We start from the raw sequence: 19,849 nt of genomic DNA on the forward strand, positions 1-19,849 counted from the left end.
AACGTATTGTTATGCACTTTTGTGGCATTCTTTGTGATTTTAGTGACCCCCATTGCCAATTTGGCATTTGTAAATTTGTGCCTTTTGCGGATTCCCCAGTAGGTCAGGCAGCATTAGAGAAGTGAGAAACATGTCAAAAGTACCATTAGCAAAAAAAGTGAGAAAAGTACCATTAGCAAAATTTGCCGATGATACAAAGCTAGGTGGCAGTGTGAACTGTGAGGAAGATGCTATGAGGTTGCAGGGTGACTTGGACAGGTTGTGTGAGTGGGCGGATGCATGGCAGATGCAGTTTAATGTGGATAAGTGTGAGGTTATCCACTTTGGTGGTAAGAATAGGAAGGCAGATTATTATTTGAATGGTGTCAAGTTAGGAAAAGGGGACGTACAACGTGATCTGGGTGTCTTAGTGCATCAGTCACTGAAAGGAAGCATGCAGGTACAGCAGGCAGTGAAGAAAGCCAATGGAATGTTGGCATTCATAACAAGAGGAGTTGAGTATAGGAGCAAAGAGGTCCTTCTGCAGTTGTACAGGGCCCTAGTGAGACCGCACTTGGAGTACTGTGTGCAGTTTTTGGTCTCCAAATTTGAGGAAGGATATTCTTGCTATTGAGGGCGTGCAGCGTAGGTTTACTAGCTTAATTCCTCGAATGGCGGGACTGTCATATGTTGAAAGACTGGAGCGACTAGGTTTGTATACACTGGAATTTAGAAGGATGAGAGGGGATCTTATCGAAACGTATAAGATTATTAAGGGGTTGGACATGTTAGAGGCAGGAAACATGTTCCCAATGTTGGGGGAATCCAGAACCAGGGGCCACAGTTTAAGAATAAGGGGTAGGCCATTTAGAACAGAGATGAGGAAAAACTTTTTTAGTCAGAGAGTTGTAAATCTGTGGAATTCTCTGCCTCAGAGGGCAGTGGAGGCCAATTCTCTGAATACATTCAAGAGAGAGCTAGATAGAGCTCTTAAGGATAGCGTAGTCAGGGGGTATGGGGAGAAAGCAGGAACGGGGTACTGATTGAGAATGATCAGCCATGATCACATTGAATGGCGGTGCTGGCTCGAAGGGCCGAATGGCCTACTCCTGCGCCTATTGTCAAGTCAATGGCTCTTCATCAGATCCAATATTTTCTTTTTAATCTGATTTTCAGCATATGCAGATTTTTATCGAATTTCGAATTTTATTATGAATGCAGACTTAAATACTTTATTATTTCTATACAAATTTGAAAATACGGAGAGTCATGCAGCACAGAAATAGCCCCTTCGGCCAAACTCCTGCATGTCGATAAAGATGCCCCATCCCAAATCCCCGTCCTGAATCTCTATAAACCTTTCCGATTCATGTATCTGTCCAAATGTCTTTTGCATGCTTTTGCATCTGCCTCAACTACTTCCTCTGGCAGCTCTGTGTTTTTTTTTAAAAAGTCAATGTGTGCATGAAGGTGAAACTCGATGTCATGGTAAAGAGATGAATTGGAAAAGGAGATGGATATTTGGGAGTGCGGGGGTATTTCCAAAATTTGGTCTGAATAATCTAATACTAGTTTACAGATTATAGCTAACTTGTATGACAGATATTCAAAGGCTAGCTTCATCAGAATGGTTTTCACAAGGGCATAATCCAACACACTTACCTTGAGCATGTGAAAGAGTTTGAGTGAAGTTAAAATAACTTTCAAGTAAACACAAAATGTTGGCTGGAAATGTGAAATAGAACATGTTCTGGAAGTGCATAACAGGCCAGGTGGCACCTGTGAAAGAGGAAGTGATTACGTGGAACCTATTCCTGCACTTCTCTCAAGCCTTCCAAAACTGGAATAGTGTTCCCTTGACCTTGCCTTTCTCCACCTATCCACCTATCCAATCAATAGTTCCCCTATTTTCTATTATAGTATCACTAATACACACATCTCCTTCTGTTTAACCATTGTGAAAGTATTCTTTTGCTACAACTGTAGTCCTTGTGCTTCTCTCATTTACTTAAATAACATTTGCTCCCCCTTTCACTTCCTTTGCAGCTGCAAGAGATGTAACACCTGCCTTTTCATTCCTTCCTTTTCCGAAGCCTCTTCAAATAAAATAACAGTTTGCCTGTAGTACCTGCCATTTAGTATGCATTGTTTCCAATTTAGTGTGCTGCATTTAATGTTATGATGTACATTTTGCAATGTGGTGATCTGATGCAAATTGATTGACCGAGTTGTGGAAAACATCCATTCATTCTCTAGAACTTGAGCTTTTGTATGCCCCATTAATTATTTTTCACACCCTGACCGTGAAGTCTTACTTTGTTCTAATGTAACTGCGAAACAATGAAATATTTTGAGCTGGGCACTTTTGCACAATCTTCAACTACATGTTAGGAAGAGGGGATGTTCAACGAGATCTGGGTGTCCTAGTGCATCAGTCACTGAAAGGAAGCATGCAGGTACAGCAGGCAGTGAAGAAAGCCAATGGAATGTTGGCCTTCGTAACAAGAGGAGTTGAGTATAGGAGCAAAGAGGTCCTTCTACAGTTGTACCGGGCCCTGGTGAGACCGCACCTGGAGTACTGTATGCAGTTTTGGTCTCCAAATTTGAGGAAGGATATTCTTGCTATTGAGGGCGTGCAGCGTAGGTTCACTAGGTTGATTCCCGGAATGGCGGGACTGTCGTATGTTGAAAGGCTGGAGCAATTAGGCTTGTATACACTGGAATTTAGAAGGATGAGGGGTGATCTTATTGAAACATATAAGATAATTAGGGGATTGGACACATTAGAGGCAGGAAACATGTTCCCAATGTTGGGGGAGTCCAGAACAAGGGGCCACAGTTTAAGAATAAGGGGTAGGCCATTTAGAACGGAGATGAGGAAGAACTTTTTCAGTCAGAGAGTGGTGAAGGTGTGGAATTCTCTGCCTCAGAAGGCGGTGGAGGCCAGTTCGTTGGATGCTTTCAAGAGAGAGCTGGATAGAGCTCTTAAGGATAGCGGAGTGAGGGGGTATGGGGAGAGGGCAGGAACGGGGTACTGATTGAGAGTGATCAGCCATGATCGCATTGAATGGCGGTGCTTGCTCGAAGGACTGAATGGCCTACTCCTGCACCTATTGTCTATTGAGATTACAAAAATATTTTCATTTCCCAAGACTTTAATTTCCTAATTAATCCTATTATCACCCCAGATATCTTTTGCTGCGCTTTTCTTGTTCCTCTGTCTTCTTTGTCATGGATACCTTTCTCCTTTGCTACATCTTAAAACTACTAACTTGGAGAATTTCTATGTTTTATTTCAGATTTCCAGCATCCATATTTTTTCTCTTTCCTCTTCCATTCTGCCATATATTTCTCAAAATGCAATTGAAAGAATCTGCAGAAGTTGTCTCAAAAGCTCCTTTCAGTAGGCAGTTCATGAAATCATGATGGTGGCGTTGGGGCTCCTTGAAGAGCATCAAGTTGGATAATCTTCAGAGCCTGATGGGATCCATCCCAGGTTATTGAGAGAGGGAGGGGGCTGCAGGGTCCTTGATGAAGATCTTTATCTTCTCTAGCCATGGACTAGAGAGTAGCCAATATTGTTAGTTTGTTGAAGTGATGAAATAGACAGAATCCAGAAATTATAGGTCGATGAGCCTCGCGTCAGTAGTTGGGAAGCTACTGGAGAGGAAGGATTCTTCGGGATAGGATTTACTTGCTTTGTGAGAGAATGGGCTAATTAGGGACAGTCAGCATGGCCATTGTCTGGCAGGTCATATCTCACGAACTTGGAGTTTTTTGAGCAGGTTTGCGAAGATATCTGGCGGGTGTCTGTTTTTATAGTGAGGAATTTGATGAAGTCCTTCATGGTAGACTGATCCAGAAGATTATGATGCGTTGGATCCATGGTAACGTGGTTGTTTGGATTTAGAAAGTGTAATTCATAGAAGGCAGGGTTGTGATGTTATTCTCACTGAATATGTAATGATTTGAACATAATTGTAGATGGGTTGGTTAATAACTTTGCAGACAAAACTGCGTAGAGACCTCCCGTCTCTCAGTCCACTTGGCTACCTCCTCTTCCCCCCCCCCCCCCCCCCCCTTACTGCTACTCCCTCCTTCTCACGGGAGACCCCACTCCACTTTGAAAGATGTTGGCGACTGCGGGAAAGGAAGAAGAAGAAGAAGAGGGGGAGGTTGAGGTGGAATGGGGAGCAGACAAAGTGACGATCGACAGGTAGAGTTGGCAGCTGGATGAGAGAGGAGGGAATCCCACGATGACCAAGCACATCCTATCGGTGGTGGCGGCCTGAAGAAAGTGTTGTCTTCAGGGGGCTACAACGTGAGCCGCAACAACAGTCTGCTGTGTTTCACAACAACAGGGGGGCTGTGTTTCCCCCCCGCCCACAGCTCCCAATGGTCTGCAGTGCTGGAGTAACTCGGCAGGTCAGGCAGCATCTCTGGAGAACATGGATAAGTAGTGTTTTGAGTCGGGACCTTTTGGGACATAAGAGATATTCCATAAAGGTCCCAAACCTGAAATATCATCTCACGTTCTCCAGAGATGCTACCAGACCAACCGACTTACTCCCAACACTTTGTGCCACTTTTTTTTAGTAAACAAGAGCTTGCAGTTCTTTGTTTATCCATGATAAAGAAGGCATATGTATCCTTGCCTGCAAAGGTTGGGCCATTGTGGAAAAGAGTCAGGAAGTTGTATGGCAACTTTCTAGGACTCTTCTTGGGCTGCATTTGGACCATTGTATGCAGTTTTGGTTGCCCTATTGGAAGAAGAATGTGGAGGCTTTTGATGAGGTTTACCACAATACTGTCTGGATTAGACAGGATTAGCTGTGAGAAGAGATTGGACCATCTTGGATTTTTTTCCTCCTGTTTTGCCTTTACCTTGTCTAGTCATTCTTTTCTTTCCTAACGAGTTTGTGCTACCTTTTTCCTGCATTGAATTTCATCTACTGTCTGCATTTTCTATCCCTCCAGTTTCTTCCTCTCCCCTCTCCACCCACCCCTTGAGTCTATTACTATTCTCTCAATATTTACAATGCTCCAAATTATGTAATTGCACATGTCAAGGTTTTCTGCAATGTTCCCAAGACTAATGTACATTAGAATGAGCAAGGGGCTTCATAAACTAGTAAATAATGAAAGTAGATCTATCAGATCACTTGGGGAATGCATATATCAGAGATACTGTTTTTGCCTACCTATCTCATTTGTAAAAGCAATCAAATTAGTGATATGTTGTTAAATCAATAGGTAGCTCTCGTTTCTGAGGTAGAGTCTTTGCAATTTTTGAATTAAGGCCTTGTCAGCTATTGGGTGGAAGTATGTAATCCCATGAAGAACACATATTACCGAGAGTCTTGACTAATTAGTTGAAGAACTTGTAACATTACATGTGTGCTATGTGGGACCAATATTTCATTGGTGGACAAGCTCTTTCAGGATGTCCCCAAGTGATATGATTAGTGATGTATTAGTGGAGCTTTTCTATTCATCCTTGCATTCATTCTCAAACCACATACACCCCCACCCCTCCCAAAATCCTAGTGATCAACTTGAATTTTGCTTCCTACTTCAAAGCATCCGATACCTTGCAATCGCCTTTTCTGATATTAACTGCAATGTAATACCAGTTGTAGGGAATCTCTGCCATCTTAGTGATATTATCATGCAGGGTGAGACATCGTATATGGCATCAAGAGACGAGTTTCCGTGGGGCATCTGAGGAAATTTGAAGATACCAAATTGAAACTGACTTGCTTGTGTCAGTAGCAGTGGAATATGTTTTTAAATCTACTTGTCTCACTGATGTATTTTTAAGGATTGAGGTGCATTATCATTACCCTTGCATTATACCACACCCACTAACACAGCTAGCCACCACAAAATGCTGAGCAAACAAACCACTTTGTTTACTGAGAAATTTGGGGTGCTCTGGCCATGCCAACCAATAACTATAAGCAAGGTTGACACAAAGTGCTGGAGTAACTCAGCGGGACAGGCAGCATCTGATTCCTTCTCTCCAGAGATGCTGCCTGTCCCACTGAGTTACTCCAGCATTTTGTGTCTATGTTTGATTTAAGCCAGCATCTGCAGTTCTTTCCTAAACAACTACAAGCAACTGATTTAACAAAAGTGAAGAATTCTCACACATCAAACAACGTGAAAGCAAACTTGAATGAAGTATTTGTGTCAATGAGTTGCCAAGACAACAATATTTTTTAAAATTAGCTTATCCAAGCTGAGTTTTGGATTTATCATTGTCATGTGTGCCAAACTATAGTGAAATGCATTGTTTTGAATGCTGTCCAAACAGATCAGATATACCATGCGTAAATACAAATCAAACTCCACAGCATTAGGTCGAGCAAAGGGGGAGTTACAGAATGCTGAATATAGTTTGTGGCATTGTAGCACATCATTTCCTTACAAAGTCCAATGTCCACAAAGGGGTGGAGGTGAATCAGACAGTACCCTAGCTTGTGGAACGACCATTCAGAAGCCTGATAAGAGAGGTGAATAAGCTGTTCCTGAGTCTGATGATGCACACTTTCAAGCTTTTGTATCGTCTGTGGACAAGAGCAAGGAGAAGAAGGAATGACTAGGGGGTTAGGGCCAAACTTTATTCCATGGTTAAGGGAAGAGGGACATATTACTGCATGGGAAGAAGCATATTACTGCTCTGTTCACTTGGTAATAGACCTTGCAGGGCACTCTGCAACCCTAATGCACATCTTGAACAAACCAAGAGATGGCTGATATTTTGAGTTGGCTGAGAGAGGTTTTGTTTCTCTTCAATGATGTACACATTTAAATTTTCCATTTTTAAATGTAATTTAATTTTAAAAAGTGAAACACATAAAATAATAAAGGCATTAAGCGATTTAAAAAAAGAAAGAAAGCATTTTCCCAGCCTTCCACATCACAAACCTCCATGAAATATGTTTTTAAATCAGTGATAAGGATTCTCTACCATAATGCAAGAAAATCTCTGCTCATTTGTCTCAACCATTATCTTTGTGAAATTATAGAGCCATACAGCGTGTAAACAGGCGCCCAACTCGCCCACGCCGACCCAAAAGTCCCAACTACACGAATCTCACCTGCCTGCTTTTCAAGTCAAGTCAAATTTATTTGTCACATACACATACTCGATGTGCAGTGAAATGAAAGTGGCAATGCTGCGGGTTGTGCACAAAAAGAATTACAGTTACAGCATATAAATAAAGTTAATAAGTTACTAAACATAGCACAAAAAGTGTCGACAAAAATTTATTCTCTGGGGTTATCAAAGTTGACAGTCCTGATGGCCTGTGGGAAGAAGCTCCGTCTCATCCTCTCCGTTTTCACAGCGTGACAGCGGAGGCGTTTGCCTGACCGTAGCATCTGGAACAGTCCGTTACTGGGGTGGCAGGGGTCCCTCATGATCTTGCTTGCTCTGGATCTGCACCTCCTGATGTATAGGTCCTGCAGGGGGACGAGTGTAGTTCCCATGGTGCGTTCTGCCGAACGCACTACTCTCTGCAGGGCCATCCTGTCCTGGGCAGAGCTGTTCCCAAACCAGACTGTAATGTTGCCGGACAGGATGCTCTCTACAGCCCCAGAGTAGAAGCAATGAAGGATCCTCAGCGACACTCTGAATTTCCTCAGTTGTCTAAGGTGGTAAAGGCGCTGCTTAGCCTTACCCACCAGTGCGGCAATGTGCGTTGCCCACGTCAGATCCTCTGCGATGCGGACTCCCAAGTATTTGAAACTGCTCACCCTATCCACAATAGACCCATTTATCTCCAGTGGCGTGTACGTCCTTGGATGTTTAGCCCTTCTGAAGTCCACAATCAGCTCCTTTGTTTTAGTGACATTCAAGAGGAGGCTATTGTCCTGACACCAGAGTGCCAGATCAGCCACCTCCTCCCGGTAGGCCTTCTCATCGTTGTTGGAGATCCGGCCCACCACCACAGTGTCATATCCTTCTAAATGTTTCTTAAATGTTGTGATAATACCTGCCTCAACTACCTCTTCCAGCAGCTCGTTCCATACACCCATCAGCCTTGACATAAATAACATAAAACTTGAAGTTCAAGATAGCCGTTACAGACATTCTATGTCAATGTGGAGCAAGCAATTAATACAATACAATAATACAATACAATATATCTTTATTGTCATTGTACCCAGGGGTACAACGAGATTGGGAATGCGCCTCCCATACGATGCAATAATTTAAGTATTTTCGACAACAGCAACCCAACGAAACGAAACAATTGTAACAGTTTTAGACAGGGTAAAGTGCAAGTTGATCTATGCGTTGTGGCCATCCGGCTCAGCAGGACCGGTTCATAGCAGCTATGGCCCTGGGGATGAAGCTGTTCCTGAGTCTGGAGGTGCGGGCGTAGAAGGCCTTGTATCGTCTGCCCGATGGAAGGAGTTCGAACAGACTGTTGCAGAGGTGTGAATAGTCTTTGTGGATGCTTGTGGCTTTCCTGAGGCAAATAGACTCGGCAAATGAATTCCTATCTTGCTTGGAAGGGCTGTTATGTCCCTGGATAATTGGGAGGGAAGAAGTGTAGGAACAAGTGTAGCACTTATGGTTGCAAGTGAAAGTGCAGGGAGAAATTGTAGGGGGGGTGGGGTAGGGGTTGAACAGAACTTGGAGTCATGGAACGAATGATCCCTGCAGAAAGAGGGGCGAAGACTAGCAGAGATTTGACTGGTGGCAGGATGCCTTTGGAGCGAGCAGAAGTGAAGGATGATATGTTGAATGTGGAAGTTAATGGGATGTCAGGTGAGGACGTGTACCAGGGGAACGGTAGGCAAAGGATGCCAGAGTAGATTTGTAATTAACCTACTCTGGGACCCTTTCACATAGCCAACAAAACAACTTGCAAGTGTGCATGCCTGCACCTTTGTAGAAAGTGGGGAAAACTCAAAAGAGAAGTTATTGAGGGCAATAACTTTATTGACAGCATGCCCCCATGCAGCTCGGACTGTTAATGGAAGGAACGGAGAGAAACTAGTTGAGTTATATAGTACAAGACTTGTGCAGGTGATTTTCCTTCCTCACAATTTAGCCAATAGCTTGCTCAAACGGAACTGCTTGAATATAGTTTGTTTTTGCTATTTTGATTACCTGCAGCACAGGTGATCATAGCATACAGCATGAAATATCCACACTGAGCAGCAGCCACTTATTTGCACTAATCTTGCCTTAATCCCCTTTTTATTTTTGCCCTATTTACAAATGAGCAATGCCACCTCTAGATTCCAGTCCTCGCCTACATATTAGCTGCAATTTATAGTGGCCAATGAACATTCAACTTGCACATCTTTGGGATATGGGATGAAATCCTCATGGTCATGGAGACTATGTAATTCATATGGACAGAACCTGAGGTCGGGATTATAACTGGGTCTTGGTGCAGTGAGAATAAATGAGAAAACCGTGTCCCTTTCTAGTTTAAAGGGAAGGGGAAGAAATTAAGCACATACAACCTGTAAAAGCCTTACTTTGAAACACACTTAGCCTTTAAATGGAGGTTCGTGTTTTAGGACGTGAATTAACTCTGTGATATTACATTGCTCCAAGATTTTGGTGTTGCTTCTGTTCAGTAAAATTAAAACCCACTTCCTATTGATCCAGGTGCTCTCTCTAGCAACTGAACATAAGAAGGGGTTTGACCTGAAACATCATCCATTCCTTCTATCCAGAGATGCTGCCTGTCCCGCTGAGTTACTCTGGTGTTTTGTGTCTATCTACAAAGCTACCACATGTATCAATAGTAAAACTTGTGATCTCATTGACATTCATTGGATGGTCTTTTCAGATCATAAAGTGTATGATGTACTTTAGGTTTGTAAAAAATCATATGCTGATGATTCGGAGAAGTGTGACATGTTTATTCTTGAAAGTAGAGGGATGATTCATGTAATTAAATTGGGGATGAATTCGTAAGCAGGGTTGCAAAATCTGGGCTGTCTGGAAAGATATGTAAATATATAAAAATATAGTTAGTTATGTACATCTTTAAATATGAAATGCATTTCATCTGTGACATTTGAAAGTGTAATGCTGGCTAAATGCTCCAGTTCCCAGTTATTTTGTGTTTTCATTTCCATTGCATCAATTTGGATTACAACAATTTTCATTGCGGCTATCTAAAATGCAAATGGTTCGTTATGATTTGGGATGCATCGTGTTGATTTTTTTTTCTGAGAGGCAATACAGTCACCATCTTGCTGAAAATACATGGTTTGTGACAAGAGTTCATTGCATTTGGTCAAATAAAGTCTATGTATTGTAAAATGCAGATGATTCATTGTTAATTTAATCAGTACATTGTTTAAGTCAATAAAAAATAATCTTGTGTTACCAAAAAAGCTCCCATTAAGATTTTTTCTGGCTTCTTGTTGCAATGATAATCCCTGCAGATTATGACTTTTGATGCAGTATGCTGAGTAACTTTTTTACATTTCTTTTAGTGATCAAGAGCCTCCATATTCAATGATCACCTTGCATGAAATGGCAGAAACAGGTAAGTTCTGAACTTAACTAAATAGTCACTAACTTCATGCAAATTGAGTTGAAAATGAAATACAATGTAATGCAAATATTGATTTCCCCTTGTAGTTAGTCAGTTGGTTAAAGTGGCTTTAATTTGAGTTAATGCTGTCATTTGAGCAATATTGAGATTTTTTAATAAACATTTTCTATGTGTTTCCATTTAAATTGTAAAAAACCCTTAAATGTCTGTTTCTGGGGTATGTAATTGAACAAAGTCTTCCACCGTCCATTGAGTAATTTTTTAAAAAAGTTGAAAATAGATTTTATGAAAACATGCAATAATTTAATTTACGTGGACTGAGCTGGGTTTTGTTTTACTGACAGATGAAGGCTGGCTGGAAGTGGTGCAGTCGCTAATCAGAGTTATCCCTCTCGAAGATCCATTAGGGCCAGCTGTCATTACATTGCTGCTTGATGAGTGTCCACTGCCAACCAAAGTAAGTAGTTCCTGACCAATTTGAATATCCTCTAGTATATTCTGTGTGGAAGATGATTTTTTTAAAGTGATTTGGTGTATGGTACACAATGAAATTTCAGGGGAAAGCGAGTCTGGATGAGCAGGGAATCTGGACATCACTTTTATATCTATGAAGTGACGGGAGGCCCTCACCATCCTCCTGTTGCTAAACTTGTGTTTCTCATTTTATTAAACCCTCGGATCATGGCAAAACCTGCCTGCCCCACTTCTCTGAACCTGCTGGGTCCCGACTTAACGGCTGCCAACGGCATTAGCTGTGTATTACTTCCTGAAAGTTGACATGTTTAAAAGTAAACTGCATGATGGAGAAAATGTATCAAATAACGTGCAAACTGGACGAACGTGAATAAGGGGCAGCAGAGAAAACGAGCTGTGTACTCAGTAGGTCAGAAAGCATCTGTGGAAGAAAATCAGCAGTCAGCATTTTCAGGTCTACCCTTGCTCTGGGCTGCAATTGACAGACAGTTGATGTTTCAAGAGATCCTTTATCTCTCTCTGATCACACCACAGATGCTGCCTGACCTGTTGAGTTCCTCCAGCATCTCATGTTTTTTGCTTCAGATTCCAAAAATCTGTAACCCCTTGCCTCCATAATCGCTGCCACCTCCACATTCCTTCCGATAGATTTATCGCAGTTAGGCACAAATTGGCAATGACTTGTTTGAGGAGACTGAGATTTTAAAAAATTGATTACATTCACAATAGCAAAGCATTCCATGGAAATTATTTTGTTGATTTATTTAAATGATCCAAAATAGAACAATATCATGATTTTTACATATCTTTTTACTAGGATGCATTACAAAAACTATCAGAAATGTTGAATTTAAGTGCATCTTTAGCAAAACAGGATGCTTGCAATCCAGCTAAACATCGCAACACCACTGCTGTACTGGGATGTCTGGCTGAAAAGCTTGCAGGTATGGATGCCATTTTTTATCTTTTTTGCGTGTGGATGGTGTTCAGCAGGGATGCATGAAACCCCCAACTTGGATTGTTACTCTGTTCTCCATTAACACAATAGTAGAGTTGTGCTTAACCTATTACTGTGAAATCCAGAATTTGTGGAAGTTAGTGCCATTCAACTGTGGAAGGAAAGAGTAACTTGTAAAAGAACCAAATGCCAGATATCAGCGATTCACTGTGTTGGGAGGGTTAGCCTGAAGCTTTCATTTTATGGATTAGCCATGATCAGAGTACTAAACTGAACTTTATGAAATAATATCTTTATTCATTATTTGCCTGTATGAGGAAGGTAAGAGTGGAAGAGTAGATGTAGAGCAAATTGATTGGTGGTTATTATTGTAGAATGGATACTAATGTTATCCTATACTTGCACCATTTAAAGTAATGATCACATGTCTTCATCATTATCTGGCCTAATGCTTTTGACTGCACAATAGTATATAATGTCACATACTGATGATGTTCCATATTATGTACTCAATATTTGTAGGGGCACAGTCACTCACAGGGATGTACTCACATTGCATGTGTTAATATGCTCCAAAGTGGTTGTGTTGATGAACTGAGGAAATGGAGGAAGAATGTATGCTGTCAAATTTAAGGCATCATTGTTTACTCAAAATTTCCATGTAATTTTGTCCATCTTTAATCTTGCAACAATTGTTTATCTTTAAGTAGGTACTTTGAACACTTTTTTCAGGGGGAGAAAGGGAATCTTTTCAAAAGCCATGCATTTTCTACAATTACTGCCTTTTCTTAGGATAGACAATAGGTGCAGTAGTAGGCCATTCGGTCTTTCGAGCCAGCACCGCCATTCAATGTGAGCATGGCTGATCATTCTCAATCAGTACCCCATCCTGCCTTCTCCCCACACCCCCTGACTCCGCTATCATTAAGAGCGCTATCTAACTCTCTCCTGAAAGCATCCAGAGAATCGGCCTCCACTGCCTTCTGAAGCAGAGAATTCCGCTCAGTTCTAAATGGCCTACCCCTTATTCTTAAACTGTGGCCCTTGGTTCTGGACTCCCCCAACATTGGGAACATGTTTCCTGCCTCCAGTGTGTCCAGTCCCTTAATAATCTTATGTTTCAATAAGATCCCCTCTCATCCTTCTAAATTCCAGTGTATACAAGCGCGGTCGCTCCAGTCTTTCAACATATGACAGTCCCGCCATTCCGGGAATTTAACTAGTGAACCTATGCTGCACTCCCTCAATAGCAAAAATGTCCTTCCTCAAATTTGGAGGCCAAAACTGCACACAGTACTCCAGGTGCGGTCTCACTAGGGCCCTGTACAACTGCAGAAGGACCTCTTTGCTCCTATACTCAGCTCCTCTTGTCATGAAGGCCAACATGCCATTAGCTGTACCTGCACGCTTCCTTTCAGTGACTGATGAACAAGGACACCCTGATCTCTTTGTACTTCCCCTTTTCATAACTTGACACCATTTAGATAATAATCTGCCTTCCTATTCTTACCACTAATTCCTGTTCTTACCACCAAAGTGGATGTTAGAGGAATATTTGTCAGTTCTAATGCCTATGTATCTTAGTGTTACTATGTATCTTGAACAGTACAGATATTTTGAAAGTACTAGCCACTTTTCTTTTGGGACGAATAAAGGAATATATTATTATTATTATTATTTTTGTAAAAAATCATTTTCCTTTTGGTGGTCTTGAGGATAATAATAGTGAATCTAATATGGATCTGTTATCAGTCTTCACCATGGCTTCTTTGTTTGAATTCTGTTTAAATAAAATTCAAAGTTTTAGAAAGCTGGTTATATATTTAAAAATTCAACTGCTTATGTTTTCAGAAAGGGTCATTGCTTCATGGCATATTTAGTCAAGTCAAGTCAATTTTATTTGTATAGCACATTTAAAAACAACCCACGTTGACCAAAGTGCTGTACATCTGATTAGGTACTAATTTTTTAAAAATGAAACATACAGTAGCACGCAAACAGTTCACAGCGCCTCCTCAATGAGCCTCAAACGCTAGGGAGTAGAAATAGGTTTTGAGCCGGGACTTAAAGGAGTCGATGGAGGGGGCAGTTCTGATGGGGAGAGGGATGCTGTTCCACAGTCTAGGAGCTGCAACCGCAAAAGCGCGGTCACCCCTGAGCTTAAGCCTAGACCGCGGGATAGTGAGTAGCCCCAAGTCGGCCGACCTGAGGGACCTGGAGTTAGAGAGGTGGGTTAGAAGATTTTTGATGTAGGGGGGGGGGAATGTCCATTTAGGGCTTTATACGTGAATAGGAGGAGCTTGAAGTTGATTCTGTACCGTACAGGGAGCTAGTGGAGAGAGGCCAGAATCGGGGTGATGTGGTCCCTTTTACGGGTACCCGTCAGGAGTCTCGCTGCGGCGTTTTGGACCAGTTGCAGGCGGGACAGGGAAGATTGGCTGATCCCAGTGTATAGGGAGTTGCAGTAGTCTAGGCGGGAGGAAATGAAAGCGTGAATGATTTTTTCTGTGTCGTCGAATTGGAGGAAAGGTTTGATTTTAGCTATGGTTCGAAGTTGGAAGAAGCTGGCTTTTACCACAGCGTTGACTTGCTTATCAAATTTTAATGCAGAGTCAAATATCATGCCGAGGTTTTTGACATGCGGTTTGACTAGGCAGGATAGACTTCCAAGACTGCCTGTTATCGATTTGATGGAGTCGGGGGGGCCGAATAGGATGACCTCAGACTTGCTCTCATTTAATTGGAAGAAGTTCTGTGCCATCCAACATTTTATGTCCTCAAGGCAGTGTAAGAGGCTGTTTAAATTTGACTGGTTGTTGGGTTTCAGGGGGAGGTAAAGCTGAGTGTCATCGGCATAGCAGTGGAAAGAAATGCCGTGCCTTTGAATGATTTGGCCAAGGGGGAGCATGTATAGAGAGAAGAGAATGGGGCCTAGGATGGAGCCTTGTGGAACTCCGCAGGAGAGGCTAGCTGGAGCAGAGGAATAACTGCTTATGTTGATGGCGAAACTCCTATCTTTGAGGTACGAAGCGAACCAGCTCAGGGCAGTGCCATCAATGCCAACCGCGTACCAGAGACGGTCAATAAGGATGGTGTGGTCCACTGTATCGAACGCTGCGCTGAGGTCGAGAAGGAGCAGGATTGCACAGTCGCCGGTGTCGATGGCGAGAAGCAGGTCGTTGTGTACCTTCAACAAGGCAGACTCTGTGCTGTGGTGGGCTCTGAAACCTGACTGGAAACTTTCCAGGATGGTGTTTTGGTGCAGGTAGGGCACTAATTGGTTTAGAATTGCCTTTTCAAGGACTTTTGACAGGAATGGCAGTTTGGAAATGGGTCTGTAGTTGCTAGGCAAGGTGGGGTCTAGGTTAGGTTTTTTCAGTAGGGGCTGGACCACCGCGTGCTTGAAACTGGTTGGAACAGTGCCAGTGGCCAGAGAACTGTTGATAATAGAGAGGATGCTGGGACCGGCTATTGCAATGACATCCTTCAGAAGGGCAGTGGGGGCAGGATCAAGGGGGCAGGTTGCAGGTTTCATAGCGGAGACAAGCTTTGCAAGGGAGGATAGAGTGACGGGTTGGAAGCAGTCCAATTTAGATGAACAGACTAGTAAGACAGCTAGGTCACGGGTGGGAGGGGAAATGTTCATTCTAATGTTCTCAACTTTGTTGGTGAAAAATTTAGCGAATTCTTCGTACTTAGCAAAGAACCCAACTAAGCTGGTACTGGGGGCGGGACATATGACAGAGGTAATTGTTCTAAATAGGACCTTGGAGTTATGAGAGTTTTTGGAAATAAGGTCGGAGAAGTATTGTGCTCTAGCAGACTTTACTGCTTCCTGGTATTTGAGAAGATTGTTTCTCAGAATTTCGAAGGAAATTTGAAGCTTGTCACATTTCCACCTCCTTTCTGATTTTCTGCACTCCCTTCTTAGGGCTTTGATGGTGTCATTGAGCCACGGCCGACCTTTGGGCTTAGGCTTTTTCATTTTAAGGGGAGCGATAGAATCCAGGATTCTATTTAGACACGAGACAGTATAGCACAGGACCTACAGACCATAATGTCTGTGCTTAACATGATGCCAAATTAAGCTGACCCTTCTAGCTTCACATGACCTACATCCCTCTATTCCCTCATATTCACGTGCTTATATAAAAATCCTCTTTCACACCTCCATTGTATCTGCTTTAACCACCACCTTCGGCAGAATGTTTCAGGCACCTACCACTCTAAGAAAAAATAAACATGCCCTGCACATCTTTTTTAACTTACTGCCTCTCGCCTCAAAACTTTGCCTTATGGCATTTGAAATTTTCTCTCCGCGAAAAGGAATTTGACTGTCATCCCTATCTGTGCATCTCATGAGTTATCAACCCATCTACATTTCCATTAATATCTATATATCACAAACAGAGATCCCAATTTTGATCCCTGTGGAACACCACAAATCACAGATCCATGGCCAAAATGGTACCCTTCCATCACCACCCTCTGTCTTTGATGGGTAAGTCAGTTTTGAATCCCATTGTTATATAATTACTTGGCCACCACTCTCCCATCCCCTACTATCATAGTTACCATATCAATGTGATTGATTCTTTAAATGGTCTGTGAAATAGCCTGGAAACCCACTCAATGGTTCTTGCCCAGTGAAAACTGGTTGACCATTGCAGTTTGTGTTCTTGTTAAAGCACAGATGGGGCAATAAATGTCTTTCAACATCTGTGATGCAATATATTGTGCTTCAGGGGAGTTGTGGAAGAAAAACATTGATTTGTTTTCTCAAAGGTGTATTTTCTCTTTTCACCATTGCTCGCATTGAAAAAATCCTGCATAAGCACTTTCCAAATTTAAAACTTCTCTTTCTTGTGTGTATGTAAAATTAAGTATTTTGGAGTTTCTCATGAATTGACCCATGAGGAACTGCGATGGGTATTGCAAAAGCTTTTTGAAGAGTTGAAAACATAATATCTGGGTTTATTGTTTACTTTTTTAATCAGAATGATGACTAGGGAAAGAAATAGTTTAATGCTGCCTAAAGTTGTCTGGTTTCCATGCAGTGAAATAGCTTAATGCTGCCTAAAGTTGTCTGGTTTCCATGCAGTGAAAAAGTTTAATGCTGCCTAAAGTTGTCTGGTTTCCATGCAGTGAAATAGTTTAATGCTGCCTAAAGTTGTGTGGTGTTCATGCCGTTAAATAGTTTAATGCTGCCTAAAATTGTTTGATTTTCATGCAGTGCATTAATTTAATTAGTAGGTTTATGAACGTATGCCTTTTTTTAAAATGCAAAGAATGAACACTTAATTTTTTCATTTTTAATTACATTTATGGCTAATGTCCAATGACAATCTCTTAGATTTTTGTGATGAGACTGCTTCTTTAATTAAACTTCCAATATTTATAGGTCCTGCCAGCATTGGTCTTCTCAGCCCAGGCACCTTAGAATATTTACTGGAAAGTTTGGTGAGTGTCAATGATGTATTAACTCTTTCAGAACCAAATAATCTCATAGCCAATCTATTGCCAAAACTCAGAATGGAAAAACTGGAATTGCTTCTACTTCATACATCTTACAATTGATACCAATCTTGGTGTTTTTGACTGATTTGTATATTGTATTTTATTCAAAACTGCATAGATGATTTGTAAATAAGCTGCAATTTTGGTCAAAATGTTATAACTCCTGACTGAACTAACGGAGAAGATGTTAAGACAGATAACCAAAGATTTGAGCCAAGAGGATGATTTGAGAAGTGTCTCGGACAGGTTTAAAAGTGGTATTCTAGAGTTTCAGGGCACATATGCCAATGTTTGGCTAAATGAAATAAGGCCAATGTTCTCGGAGGGTTGTAGATCCAGCCAGATTAATTATTAATCACTGCTTGTCTGTTTGGTGTTATGCCACTGATCGGTTTGAATCCGTATTAAGCGAAGTATACAATTTTGGGAGATCCATACAACAGTGATGTTTACCCAAGTTGGAATAATGCATGGCTATTGTGTAATGAAAATTAAATGATTCAAGTTTAAATAAACTCACCAGCATCCTCAACATGCTCATTAGTTTCTTGGGCAATTTTAAACCTATGGTATCCATTAACTGATCTTAATTGGCGTAAGCTATGTGCAAATTACAAGCACAAACTTCTTCTCTGCACCTGTCATTGCCTCCTTTACCTCCAAAGAATTTATCCGTGGCCATCTATTTTATTATCTTGCTACCCCTCAATGAACTCATCCAATCACTCAATTTCCAGCAGTGCTGATGATATCTAACTTTTATATCATTAGTTCTTGGCTTTTTGTATATTGTCTGGTTAAGCAGAAATGTTCTCCAGCCATGTATTAGACAGTCTCAAGTGATCATCATCAGTACCTGTCACAGACTCTGCTTATTTGACACCACCCGCAAACCAGACGGGTTGTTCAATCTTGGTTAAAACTTAATTGCCACAAGGAAGCTGGTGCCTTGGAGCACACATCAGTGCTCTTGCTAAGGCTGTCTTATTTCTACATTTAATTTACCCCTTGCAAAATTCACTTGCGTGAAATCCTTCGTCCATGCCTTTCACTTGAAGTTACTTAATACTGCTAACTTGCAAAGTTCTATTCATCCATTGTCGCCTCCATTTGTAGACCTACACTGGCTCCTGGTAAAACCAAGTTTCAGTGTTTAAACTTATTTCTTAAAACTCTGATGTCTCGCATCCATTCTGTGATTTTCACCAGCCCAAATAATTTCAGATATCTGGGATTCTGTTGTTCTGACCACGCTTGCACCACAATTTGACAATCCACCATTTGTGGCTGTAGTTTCAGCTGCCACAGTCTTGGACTTCTAGACTTGTCCCATCTCTCTAATTTTGAGAATCCCATTAAAACAGGAACATACAACATTGAGCTTGCAAAGCCATTCAATAAGATTGTGGCTGATCCTTTTGTTGGGATAAACTTCACTGCTAGGTTTCCATAACCATTCATTCAGAAATCTATTATCTCAGCCAAAATCTTCCGTTTTGACCAAGCCTTTGGTCAGCTTCTCTATGCGGCTTGGCATCAACTTTGTTTACGGGAGATTTTGTTTTGCTAAATGAAGGTATTACTTCCAGCTGGAGATGATTTACAAAAAGATGGCTGATGTCATAAAATGAGGTAGGACTAGATCAGACTGCAGAAATGAAAACTGATAATTAAAGCTAAGAACTTTGTACTCGGTTTCCATATTGGAAAAGGATGTAGAGACACTAAATATATTACAGATAAGCTTTACAAGGATGATACCAGATGTAGAGTTTATGAATTCATGAAAATAGTGAAAAGGCTACCTTCTCGAGTCTGAGAAATGACCTAATAGAGATTTTTAAATCTCTAAAAATTTAATTTTGGAGATTTAAACATTTCTCCACTTTAATAGAGGTTATTTCTACATGCATATCTGTAGCATAAATATGGTATTTTGTTTATGAGCCAAATATTTATATCACATTTAAAGTTCTTTAGATCTTTGGAAGCAAAACAATCTTGTGTCTTCATCCACTGAAGTGGGTGTTAAATTTGACATTGGACCCAGTGTTTTTAAATCCAATGATTGAATTCTGCCCAGGCAGCAACACAAACCTGCAGCAAGTATTTCATTGTGATTTGTGTTACTGTGGAAATCTTTCATTCTGTGCAGAATATGTGAGTTTTTCACATGCCCAGTATGTTACTGTAGCAACCGTACAGATGGTTCGAAAACACTTTTGAAATTGAAGAATTTACTCCAGTAAAAGTGCCGACATGGAGTTTGGCTTGATAGAAGGCAAGTGGGAAGAGTCTTCTATGGTTTCTACAGTAATAAAAGGTGTTATAAAAGACTTTGTAATAAGAGGTGCATGGGTAAAGATCTGTTGCTATTATTATT

The 19,849-nt window shown here is 41.3% G+C and overlaps 1 protein-coding gene across 1 annotated transcript in view; it reads left to right on the plus strand.

Moving 5' to 3' along the window:
• Positions 1–19,849, plus strand: part of rspry1 (ring finger and SPRY domain containing 1) — a 38,696-nt gene that overhangs the window by 1,093 nt on the left and 17,754 nt on the right. Inside the window, 4 exon segments of the mRNA XM_078401525.1 lie at positions 10,456–10,508; positions 10,862–10,974; positions 11,809–11,935; positions 17,351–17,409. Of these exon segments, the coding sequence (XP_078257651.1) occupies positions 10,456–10,508; positions 10,862–10,974; positions 11,809–11,935; positions 17,351–17,409 (352 nt within the window).

Source organism: Rhinoraja longicauda, chromosome 6, assembly GCF_053455715.1.
Source record: "Rhinoraja longicauda isolate Sanriku21f chromosome 6, sRhiLon1.1, whole genome shotgun sequence".
NCBI lineage: Eukaryota > Metazoa > Chordata > Chondrichthyes > Rajiformes > Arhynchobatidae > Rhinoraja > Rhinoraja longicauda.